At 38.5% G+C, this 13,222-nt stretch overlaps 1 protein-coding gene across 10 annotated transcripts in view; it reads left to right on the forward strand.

Annotated features, from left to right (window-relative positions):
* FTCDNL1 (formiminotransferase cyclodeaminase N-terminal like) overlaps nt 1-13,222 on the forward strand; it is a 113,694-nt gene that overhangs the window by 65,920 nt on the left and 34,552 nt on the right. For 5 of the 10 annotated variants that reach the window (XM_068544708.1, XM_068544703.1, XM_068544706.1 and 2 more), the window contains exon 5: nt 7,890-8,075. The exons of 4 other annotated variants lie outside the window; for them this stretch is intronic. In XM_068544708.1, the coding sequence (XP_068400809.1) occupies nt 7,890-8,075 (186 nt within the window). Of the gene's footprint in view, nt 1-7,889; nt 8,083-13,222 lie in introns of all 10 variants that reach the window. One more of the 10 variants, XM_068544709.1, reaches the window with a different exon arrangement.

Genomic DNA, 13,222 nt, shown 5'->3' on the forward strand with positions numbered 1-13,222 from the left:
GATAAGGATAGAGGATAGGTCCAATTTTTTTATTCTATAGCTAGAAAACAGACTTAGAAATATTAAGAAACTTACTCATAGTTTTCCATCTAGGCAGCAGCAGAACAAAGGATCCTCACAACTGTTTATTTGCCAGACCTTGCCTGGAACTTTTTATTAATTCTCTTTTTCAGAATTTCAAACATTACAGATAAGGTTAAAGTTTCCTCTGTCCACCAACTACATTCCTGGTTCCCTGAACCACCCCTTCCGAGTTATGGTATCGTATGCTCACACTCAATCCAGAATTTTCCCCATGCTTTTATTTATACCTATGTATGTACTCATAAATCCAATATAGTATTTCTTGTACGTGTTTGTAGTATAAATGCTATTGTACTATACTTTTTAAAATTTTTAATTTAATTTTTTTATTGAAGTATAGCTGATTTACAATGTTGTGTTAGTTTCAGGTGTACAGCAAAGTGCTTCAGTTCTATATACATATATATATATATATATATATATATATACGTACATTCTCTTTCAGATTCTTATACTATAACTTTTATTCGGCAAGATATCTTGGAAATCTATCCATGGTGTTACATATAGCTCATTCCTTTTAACTGCTGTATAGTTATCATAGTATGCATATATCACATTTTTTCTGTTCCCCTATTTATAGACACTTAGATTGTTTCTTATTTTTTCCAAAACAAATAGTGTAGCAGTGAACACTCTTGAATATACTTTCCTGTATACAAATGTAAGGATTTCTCTAGAGCAAAGAAAAAGGAATGGATCATTAGGTACAAACATTTCAAAATATTTTTACAGATTAATTTTTATATGAAAATTAATCAAATGCCTATCCTGACCTCATTTCCGTTAATACATAACAAGTTTCTTCTTTGCATTTTATTTTTTACTGCCATGCCAATGGTAAATTGACAGCTCAGAAACACAGTAAAATTACTTTCTCTTAACAAGTACTGTTCGTTTTGAATTATAGACGCTGTTATCAGCATTGCATCATTTGTAAGTTTATTTGTCCTTTAGAAATGAAACGTGATAAACAGTAGCATCCAGTGATATGCAGTAGAGTTTTGTTTTACCCCCTAAATTGTTTTCTGCTCTCTCAAGAAAAAACAGGCAACAGAATGTGTCAGTAGAAATGCAATTTAGGAATTGCACTTGATCTTGTTTTTCAGTCTAATGTTTCTGTTCTTTCATCATAAAGATCAGCTGCATTTTATTTTTTTCCAGTCCCTTAGAATAACATCCAGTTCTAGTCAGCATGTTTAATGTACTTCTCAATGATGTTCTAGCACAATAAATTTTCGTATCTCGTGCATGTGTACATATGGTAAAAATTTCTTCAAGTTCTAGCCATGTGGGGGAGGAATATTGCGGTTACTTTGTTAATGCAGTGTGTGTGTTGGAGTGGTTAAGGCCCCGCGCTTTAACTCTCAGCGCTGGGCATAATGAGATGGCTTTGATGGTGGCGTAAGAGTCTGGTAGGATGGTCACAGCTTCACACTTCAAAGCCGAGCATATGGGGTGAATACTGGGTAGCTTTGTGCTCTTTGGGGATGGTTGGGAGACAATTCTTAACAGCTCTGTTTAATGAAGACATTGGAAAAGAAACACTCCATCTTTAAAATAATTTTGAATTGCAAAGAGAAATTTCCACCACCTCCCTTCCATAGACTAAACTAAGAATAATTTTTCCTAGTCTGCACTTAATTAGAGGCAGTGCAGCATCACAACTACACTGTATTTTCAAATGTCTTCTTTTTCAAAGTACTGTAGCAAGATTAATCAGCCAGTTTTATTTTAGGTATGTGTATGAATTTAGGCAAAAACTTTTAGGGCTATCTGTGTTGCCATCTGAGAGATTTTTATGGCTTCTGGTAGAGGATCTTATTTTTCCTTTTCATTAAAAAATACATAAATAAAAAAATCAACTAAACAAAAAACTTGGCTATATTAAGAGAACTATACTAAAACTAGAGGATGCTTCTAAGATTTCAAGTCTAGCACCCAGTTTAATTTTTAGATTCTGTGCTTTTTTCCCTTTGCTTTTTGTTGAGTATGAGGTGGTGGGGTTGAAAAATACTCTTTTTGATTGGTATGTACTTATGAGAATGTGTCAGTAGACTTTTTTGAGTATCATTAGAGTTCTGGTTTAAAAATAATAATAATAAGCCACACTTTCATACCACGGGCCAGGGAAAATAGAATTTATCTATTCCTAGAGGAAAGGGAATGACAGGCTTGAGGTTTTTCCTAGCTGTGCATTTTGACTGCTATCGAAAATGTAACAAAACCAAGCATATCAGTTATGTTCCTTGAGCTGCTGAAATGCAATTCTGTTTAACAGTTAAATCTCAACTCCATTTATACCAGTAGTCCTAAAATGCTTCTGAAAGAAACAAAAGCAGAAGGGGAAAGAATGATATCAAATACCTCTGTAGACATGAGGTGCGTGTTAGCGTGAGGCAGGCAAATACATTTAATGAAAGAGATTCTTAAATACTGTCTTAAATATTGTACATTCTCAATAAAATACTACATTTCAGCCATAGTTAGGTCTGTTACAGGCTCAGAAACAAACATTCGTGTTGAGGATATGAAGCTTAAACTTTCCTGTCTCATTATGCTGATCCTTCTTTTACAAAGGGGAATAACCAAACTCATAGAAGTCTCTAAAGTTAAGGCTGAAAGTGATAGATATACATGTATAGAAATGACTAAAAATCATTTTCCAGTACATATAATCAGCCAACCATAAAGGTTAAATTATATTTAAAAAAATATTGTCATTAAATTAGCCTTTTTAGAATATGACTTGTGAAAATGGAAAGATCAGAAGTATTAATAATAGTGGTGGGGAAAACTTGTCAAGAATGGAAGAAAAACTAGAAAATATTTGTCTTTTAATAGCAATTTAGGAAGCTGCTTTACCTGTTTCAAGCCGGCATGATGACATCATACTCTGTCAGCACAAGGTGATTCGGATATTTTTCCTGTCTGACATTACTTACTGTCTCAGGTAGACCTCAGCTGCAGGTGACTCTGACAGCTGGGGGCTGGAGAAGAGCTCATAAAACATGATGCCGGTGATGGAAAATTGATCTCATGGTTTCTCACTAGGGGTACATCGTACACCTGCTGGTCTTAAACCCTGTTCTCATTTTGTTAGCATAGCGACCCCTTACTCTCCTGTGTAGGTTTGGAATGGATGCTGCTATTTTAGGTTTGCAGCGTCCAGCATCTGCAAAGTGCTTAGGAACCAGATTCAATTCATTCACCTTAACAAATGTTGACTGTTTTGGGAGTTTGAAACCTAGATGGAGAAACAAAAGTCCATGATTAACTATATAATACAAGTAGATTAGATTTGATAGTCTATCAATAAAAGCTGTAAAATACTACATGAACATGAGAGGGAGAAATTAATTTCAGTGGAGGGGGAGCACAGTGACAAAGCAGGGAAAAGCTCAGAAATTCTGGTTTCTTGGGACTCATTGAAAATGTGAAAAGTTCCTGCTCTGGAAATGCTTGACTTCACTGTCGGGGAAACAATCGCTTTATGGGAAATGCACACAGAACTATCGCTTTAAATAATAATGTCACTTATCTGAACACTGTGAGACTTGAGCTTGAAGATTCAAGATTTTATCTTGAAATTTATCTTTACCTTGAAATTCAAGATTTTATCTTCTAACAAGCCTATTTGTTTGCATGATGTGAGCATTTGAAATTACAGTACAGGGGATAACTTTTACATAGATTAATTGTGAAAATAAAAGGATACAATTAAAACCAGTTTTTTTGAATGCAATTTATATAACAAATAAAATAGCTTGCTAGTAACTATTCTTCTGACTGAATTTGAGACATTTCTTTGAAATGCAGGCAATCTAAATTTTCCTCTTCAGCTACATTACAAATACCTACCTTGGGCCCTTGGCTTGCAGTCATTAGAAACATAAAAGATACTTCCTTGAGTGTGAAGAGTATAATGTGCTGTCTCTATTGCTAAATATTATTTTGGCTTTGGTGGTCTTTTCATTGTATGAGAATAATGAAATATCTTATTTTCTTCATTGGACAGTAAGAATTAAATTTGATTCCTTCCACCATGAATTGGTGTAGAAGAGATAATGGAAGAGAAGTGTTGTTAAAATATATGGGGATTTCTAGTAAGTAGGGACATACCTGTCCAGGAAGGTATTCAGAATTTTCAGAATTTAGAACAGTGGTGTAGACTTACAGAGGGGAAAGGAAGCAACATACCCTGGCTACTGTGCACCAGGCATTGTGCTAGATGCTTTTCTTAGTTTATCTTATCTTAATCTCTGTATCCATTCTATGAGGTAGTTTCTTTTCTTTCTTTTTTCTTTACTTCCTTTCTTTTTTCTCCTTTTCTCTCTTTTTTATCTCCCTCTTTTTTCCTTTAGTTTTATTAAAGGTTTTTTAAAGCAAGTTCCAAAAATCATATTATTTCACCCCTGCATATTTAAAATATCTCTAAGCAATATGGACATTTTCTTATATCGCCACAGTGCCATTATCACACCCAACAAAATGATAATTTTTTGTTACCATCTAACATCCAGTGTATAATCCAAGCAAATGTCTTTCTATGATGGGCTTGTCTGAATCTGGATCTACACATGGTTCACATATCGAGGTGATTGTTGTATCTCGGTCTCTTTTGATCTAGCCCAGTTCCCCGCCCCCCTTTTTTCCTCCGATTCACTGGCTGCAGAAACTGGGTCAGTTGTCCTATGGAATTCCCACATTCTGGATCATCTGTTTGCTCCCTTGTGGTGTCATTTAATTTGTTTCTTTCTCTCTCTCATTTCCTACAAACTTTAAGTTAGCCCCTTGATTGACTTGAAGTTCATTTTTTTTTTTTTGGCAAAACTTCTTCAAAGGTGGGCTGTGAGCTTCATATGTGTCCTGTCAGGAAGCCACAATGTCTGATTATCTCACATCTGGTGATGCAAAGATGAATTGCCTTTGTTCCTAATTGACTTTTCATGAGGGTTTTATCCATTGATGATCTTTGCCTGAAACAGTTATTTTCTTAGGGGCTCCAAAATGGTGATTTTCTAATTATATCATTTCTTCCACATTTATTAGTTAGATTTTTTTCTATTAAAAAATCTTTCCATCATCAGTTCAGGCTATCTGGCTACCCTGAAATACAGTTTATACAGGAAAGGCAGGATAAATGCTTACTTTTATTCCTTTTAATTGCCAAATTTCTAGATAAGGAGTTGGTGCTTTAGAGGAAGCTTTTTTTTTTTTTTTCGTTTTCACTTTACAGACAAAGAACTTGAGGCTCAGAGATGTCAAAAAAAATTGCTCAAGATCCCAAACAGCTATTAAGGAACAGAAATGGTATTCAAACCGATATCTTCTGGCCTCAAAAGCATATGCTATTTCTACTAAACCAAAATGTACCCCTTCCCTCAACCCCCCAGCTGCTGACAGCTGGGAGTTGCTACTGCAAATATCTCCCCCTGCTTTGCCCTTTAAGAACCAGGCTCCTGGCTTCCCTGGTGGCGCAGTGGTTGAGAGTCTGCCTGTCAATGCAGGGGACACGGATTCGAGCCCTGGTATGGGAGGATCCCATATGCCACGGAGCACCTAGGTCCGTGAGCCACAACTACTGAGCCTGTGTGTCTGGAGCCTGTGCTCCACAACAAGAGAGGCCGCGACAGTGAGAGGCCTGCGCACTGCGATGAGGGGTGGTCCCCGCTCGCCGCAACTAGAGAAAGCCCTTGCACAGAAACGAAGACCCAACACTGCCAAAAATAAATAAATAAATAAATAAATTAAAAAAAAAAAAAAAAAAAAGAACCAGGCTCCAAGAATCCTCCTTTACAGCATTCTGGGCTTTATAAACTTATGCAATACTCCAGAACTATAGCTCCAAATGGAGGTGCTGGCGTGGCTAGGCCAAGAACTGAGCAGAGCCTGGAAACAGGTCACACTATTTCTATTTAGAAGGAGGGGCTTTAGCATCACAGTTTGTGTTTTAGGCTTCTGCGACAACCAAACTGTGAGTCACTCTAAGTTATGGTTGGAGCAGATAACGGTGATCTGAACAATTTGGAGAGTTGTCAGATGTTAAGATGTCTTAACTAACTCTCCTAAACCATTTTCCCTTTCTTCTGCCACCCCTGCTCTCTGCCATTCCAGATTTGAGGGGAGTACTTAGGTAACTGCCTAAACATTATTTTACAATTCCTAAACCTCTGTTAACTGTGTCACTGGCATCTGCCCACCGCCCCCCCCCCCAACCCCGCCCTGAAGCCCATGGTCCTTTAGTATCTTAAAGTAGTGTTAAAGAAGTAGAGTTCACTTAGTAAATTTGGGAGATTTTCTTGGCTTTGTGGTGTCTACATATTATGGGCTTATAATGCTAGAGTCTCTACCTGACTCAGAGAAAGAATGTTTCTCCGGGACTTCCCTGGTGGTCCAGTGGGTAAGACTCTGCACTCCCAATGCAGGGGGCCTGGTTCGATCCCTGGTCAGGGAACTAGATCCCGCACGTGTGCCGCAACTAAGAGTGCGCATGCCGCAACTAAAGATCCCACATGCCTCAACGAAGATCCCGTGGGCCGCAACTAAGACCTGGTGCAGTCAAACTAAATAAATAATAAATAAATAAATATTTTTAAAAAAGAACATTTCCCCAGACTTCATACAACCCAGAGGTACAAAATTCTTTTAATGCCCTCCACATTTCACCCCTCCCATCATCATAGCAGTCTACATTAGAAACAAACAAATAACCAACCTTCAGAATTGCAGCTGGAGAGGTTTCCTGTGCTTATGGAGCTAAAGGCCCCATCTCAGCCTCTGATGTTCCATGATGGGCCTCCAAATAAGGGAGGCCCACACTCCTGCTGTCCCAGGCCAGTACCCAAATTCCCAAATACCTACATCTATACATCAGAAAAAAAATTATGCTGCCTCTATCCTTGCTTACAGGGGACTGTGATTAGTGCCGTGAAAACATGCTGTCAGCTGCAAACAGCAGTCCCCTGAAGCCGTTCTCTAGAAAAAACAGGAAGGTACTTCTGTAATCTGCCTTGAAAAGATAAGGTCAGAGACAGAATCTAGATATAAAAATGGCAGAAGAGAATGAAAAAACGTTATTCAGAGAGTAGCCTCCATAAAATTATATTTAAATACTAGGCTTCCTTACAGAATATCTGACCCAATGCTATCCAGTAGAACTTCCTGTGATGATGGAAATGTTCTGTATCTGCACTGTCCAATAGGAAGACCACTGGCCACATGTGGTTATTGAGCACTTGAAATGTGGCTCATGCAACTGAAAAAACTTAACTTTTATTGCATTTTATTTAATTAATTAAAATTAAAATTAAAATTTAATGGAACGTGTAGCTAGGGGTTACCATATTGGACAATGCAGATCTGGCCCTTGTATTCTTAACTTTTTCTTTCTCCTAACAGTATATACAATTTGGGGCTGTTATAAAATAGTTAAAAAATTGAAGGTACCAATTTTATTAATCTTAGTGATGAATTTTCCTTATGGAATTAGCTTCATAATGGCTTAGAAATTCTAGCCTCCTTGTACATAGACAAACTTTTTATTATGAGACTAACTTCAAGGGAAAATTAATTATGCTCAAACTTTGATTTTTAAAATTTGTGTGAATTATATGCTTTAGTGGTGATGGTTATAACAGTGATGGGAACACACTTAATGCTACTGAACTGTACACTTAGAAATAGTTAAAATGGTTAATTTTGTGTTAAATATATTTTACCACAATAAGAAAATTATGTGCTTTAGTTTCTTTCATTAGGCCTGATTTTAATTTAACTTTGTTAAAATTTCCCACTGTCCATAGGCCTTGCTGAGAATCTGGTCCAGGGTGTTCCTGGCTGCAGTGTGTTTCTCTTTGGTGAGGCTGACCTGCCTGAGAAGCGCACTCTTGTCCAGAGAAGGAAACAACTGGGCTGGTTCACAAGGAGGGATTTCAGTGCTCTTAAGCCTGACCTGGGAGTTGCACCTGCCCGAAGATGTGGTTTAACAGGTTCACAGTATGGTTTTGTTCTGCCTTTGTTGTTGTTTTTTTTAAAAATTTATTTATTTATTTTTGGCTCTGTTGGGTCTTTGTTGCTACACACAGGCTTTCTCTAGTTGCAGTGAGCAACTACCGTTTGTTGCGGTGCACGGGCTTCTCATTGCGGTGGCTTCTCTTGTTGCGGAGCACGGGCTCTAGGCACGCGGGCTTCAGTAGTTGTGGCTTGTGGGCTCAGTAGTTGTGGCTTGTGGGCTCTAGAGCGCAGGCTCAGTAGCTGTGGCGCATGGGCTTAGTTGCTCCGCGGCATGTGGGATCTTCCCGGACCAGGGCTTGAACCCATGTCCCCTGCATTGGAAGGCGGATTCTTAACCACTGCGCCACCAGGGAAGCCCCTCTGCTTTTGTTTTTAAACTTGAGAATCCTGAGGTCACCTTCATTTGGTCCCTCCCACATAATGCAGGAGGGTTTCAGCTGGGTCTCCTTCTTGACTTGGTTGAAGGTCTCCTCATGGCTCTTTCTTACCCATGCCTTCATGAGCTGACCAGAGAGGCTGGAAGCCCTCATCATATATTCCATGAGAGCCCCCAAGAGTGATGTTCAAGATAAATAACAAACCCTGCAGCGTGGCCACTGATGATGAGAATGGTTGACACCAGGACAGGTCCTGGAGGCCCTCTGCTGTGCTGGGCATGAGGGTGTATCCTGGGGACACTTGGTGGCTCAGGACTCGGGTAGAGCTTACTTTTAGCTGGTAGGAAAGTCTTTCAGCACTTGAACATCCAGTGTGTCCAAGCTGATGCTTACAGCTGGAAGTCAGTTCTAGAGGCACCCTGGAGACAAGCTTTTCTACACAGCAGGCTCTAGGCCAGAGAGAACAAACATAGGGAATAGTATTCTTCCTTCCCCTGGATCTCACCAAGTCTTACCTCTCTCTGCTACTCCAGTCCCACTCCTTGCTTAGAGCTTACCTTCAGAAAAGGCAGTAGCACCCCATCCAAAACGCCATCCCCATTCACTGCACTTCACCATCCTAGTGCCATTTATTTGAGTCTTAATTCTTTCACCCTCAAGTATCTTCTGTAGGGATCACAAATTAAACCATGCTAGGTAGCATTTTCATAGTCAGTTAATATTTTAGCCGTTACTAAGATACTAGGTCCCCAAGGAGCAAGAGGTGGGCCACCATAAGAAACACATTTCCCCATGGTGCAGTTACACATAGGCTTTTGGTTACTAATCCCTAATGCAGAATTCTGCTCTCAAACCAATGATATCTATAATCAAGCAGAGCAGTACAATGAAAACAGTGCAGGCTTTGAGGCTATGCTCAAATCCTGGCCTTGCTGTTCATTGGCCGTGTGACTTCAGAATGTTCCTTAACTCATTAAGCCTCAGTTCCCATATCTGTAAAATGGACATAATAATTATATCTCCCTCATGAGACTGTGAAGTTGAAATAATGTCTATTAAGTGCTGAACACAGTACTAAGGGGCCATTTTTTCCTTCCATTTAGAGAAAAGATTTATAAAAAAGTGTGTGTTAGTCTTTACTTACGGAAAAAGGAGGAAGCTGATTGCTCCCTGCCAATTTGAACCTCACATATTTTCCCACGATTTGTCTCACAAATGTAGAAGTGTAAGTTTGTGACTAAATTTTCAGAAAGCTATTTCCTGGTTTCTAATTTGGGCCTCACTAAAGACTGAAAGGATTATTTCACAAACCTAGTCAGCGCAGTGCCCGGTGACTGGGATTACAGTCAGTGGACAGGAATTAGAAGCAGGGATCCTAGTGCTAGAGAATAGAACTGGCTTTAGTGTTGGATTAGGCAGTCCCTGGAAAAGCTTCATTCTCATTTCTGCATTGCTATGAGACTGAATGGGTCAGTATTTGGGGAGAACTTTAGAGAACTCTAAAAAGCATATCTGAGTTAAAGACTAAATGTTCATGTTATCACTAATCATATTCAATCTTCTAAGAACAAACTTGGTTTGTAATTGTCTAAACCAAAGTGAACACTGCTCCCGCATCTCACCTAATGATCGTCTGGGGTTGGGATAATCTCACCCATTTTACATTGTTTGATTGGAATGGACAAGCCATTGGGATTTCTAATTTCTTCTCTATTTTTGCTCCATGTGGAGATCTTTGATTTACATGGAGAATTTCATCAACATCTGAAAATCTTAAGTTTACTTTAAAATGCCAAGATGGGCACAAAAATGTTTAAAGATGGTATTTTACAGGTAATATTTGATACTGGTAAAGATGTAGTTAGAGGCGCTCATGCTACTAACGGTAGCATCGACTAGTATAAACTTTTTGGAAGTGAGTTGGTGATGTGTATAAAGAGCTCCAAGAATATATGTAACTGCTTTGCAGAAATTCTAGTTCTAGTGATAGATTTATCTTAAAGAAATAGATTTATTCCTGAGGAAATAATAAAAGGTACATGTACTTATGCACAAGTGTGTTTATCAAAGAACTATTTATAATAGTAAATACGGGAAACAATGTAAATGTTCAGTATTTGAGAGTGATTATTAAATAGGCTATACCTAGGTGAAAGACTGTTATGCAAGCAATTAAGTGTGAAGGTTTGGAAGAATTTTTAGAGACTTGAAAAATACAATACCATGTAGAGAGAATTTGCAGTTTATTAATTAATGCAACAAATATTTATTAAGTACCTAGTATGTGCTAGGCACTATCGTCAGTGGGAAAAATAGAATTTATTTGCCCTCAAAGAATTTACATTCCAGGGACTTCCCTGGTGGCGCCCGTGGTTAAGAATCTGCCTGGCAGTGCAGGGGACACAGGTTCAAGCCCTGGTCTGGGAAGATTCCACATGCCGCGGAGCAACTAAGCCCATGCGCCACAACTACTGAGCCTGTGCTCTAGAGCCCGCAAGCCACAACTACTGAGCTTGTGCTCTAGAGCCCACGAGCCACAACCACTGAAGCCCACGCACCTAGAGCCCGTGCTCCGCAACAAGAGAAGCCATTGCAATGAGAAGCCCGCGGACCACAACGAAGAGTAGCCCCCACTCGCCGCAACTAGAGAAAACCTGCGAGCGACAACGAAGACTCAAAGCAGCCAAAAAAAAAAAGAGTTCACAGTCCAGTGGGGAAGGGGGTGAAGAGAGAGACAGTAAATAACAAGCTTAATAAATAAAGAATTATATAGTATGTTAGAAAATAAGTGCTACAGCCAAAAAAAAAACTGAACAGGACAGTGGGAATCATGTGTCTGGGATGGGAGTGAACTACAGTTTTTAAATGGGATAAACCAAAGTAGGCCTCATAGTGAAGGCAGTGTTGGAGCAAAGACTGGGAGAGAAGCAGTTAGCCACGTGGAGATGTGGACAGGAGTCTCAGGCAGAGAGAACAGCCAGTGTCAAGGCCAGAGGATATAAAGTAGTATAAACAGTATGATCTCAATATTGTAAAATATATGTATGCATCTATTTATTTTATTTATGTTATATATTTGTAAGAAAAGTGTTTTTAAATTCTTAAAGCTTTCAACTTATTTTCATTATTTCTCTAAATTGATTTGATCTTGTGATTACTTTCCATCATCTTTCATAAAGGGTAATTATTGAGGTTTATCAATGGTCAGTTTATAAAAGCTGGGTTTCAATGCATTCATTCAGATTGCTGATGAAAGATTTAAGATAAGAAGGGAAAAGTGGGCTTCCCAGGTGGCGCAGTGGTTGAGAATCTGCCTGCCGATGCAGGGGACACGGGTTCGAACCCTGGTCTGGGAAGATCCCACATGCCGCGGAGCAACTGGGCCCGTGAGCCACAATTACTGAGCCTGCGCGTCTGGAGCCTGTGCTCCGCAACAAGAGAGGCCGCGATAGTGAGAGGCCCGCGCACCGCGATGAAGAGTGGCCCCCGCTTGCCACAACTAGAAGAAAGCCCTCGCACAGAAACGAAGACCCAACACAGCCATAAATAAATAAATAAATAAAAATTAAAAAAAAAAAAATGTGTACTAGTATCACATTGTTTAAAAAAAAAAAAAAAAAAAAAAAGGGAAAAGTAGCACAACTTTCCCCTCCGTGTGTCTTTTTTGCTAATATCTCCTGCTAAGTGGCAGAATCCTCAGTTTGTGCAAAAAACATGAAAATTATAAGTTGCCAAGGCTAGGTAGACTGTTATTCATTGAGAGACACCTCACTTAATAGGCTCAAAGCAGATTCTAATAGAAAAGTAAAATGTTTCAGAGAGGAACAGTGAATAAAGGATATGGATAAACAGTTTCTAATATTTCATGAACAAGATTATAATTCGAGTTTAAGACACATAATCAACCGAAATCTTAGGTTACCTTACTTGCACGAATTATCTCTTAAGAAACACTTAGTAAGAAGGAGTAAAATGTTTTCATTTTTAAAAGTAATATCTACTGAAGGAGAATTTCTAGCACCTCTGTCATTAGGGTAGAAATGTTATTCATCTAATTTTTCAGTGAATTTAGTTCCTAACTATGGCGATTTCTCTCCTTATTTTTAAATTTAATGGCTTTATATATTTTTCTAACATTTTTTATTTACATCAGTGTTTCTCAACATAGTTTTCCACTCCTCCCATCAAAACAGAAAAGCTTCAACACATTGCTATATTTATTTCTTTTCCTAAAAAAATTAAATAGAAATGATTGGTGCTATCAACTGAACACTTACAGTTAACTTTCCAGTGACAAACTAATCTACACAGTACCTGAGAGGAAGCAGAATCTATAAGGGAACAGGTTTCTGTTTTGAAGTTCCCTGAGAATATTATAAACAGAAGAGAAAAAAGTGAGCTCAGAAATGATTAACGCCCATAGTCAGTGCCAAACACACAAAATCTTTTAAACCAAATTCCTTTTGAAAGTTTGTAGTTGGCCAGCTCGTGAGGAACATAAATAAGGACAAAGCAGTAATAGTTGATACTTTTAGATCTATAAATAAATACTTTATACATATATATTTTAAAACCCTAAACATTTATAGGATAATTTAAACACCGCTGACTGATATATGACTGGCCTGCATATATGCATCATTGTTTAAAAATAGAGGGACAATTCTTTGAACTATAGTTTCATATGATGCCTTAGGAATCATAGTGGAGGTAATTGGCACATCTTGGAATCAAGGACTTCTGTT

The sequence above is a fragment of the Eschrichtius robustus genome, chromosome 5, assembly GCF_028021215.1.
Source record: "Eschrichtius robustus isolate mEscRob2 chromosome 5, mEscRob2.pri, whole genome shotgun sequence".
NCBI classification, from domain to species: domain Eukaryota; kingdom Metazoa; phylum Chordata; class Mammalia; order Artiodactyla; family Eschrichtiidae; genus Eschrichtius; species Eschrichtius robustus.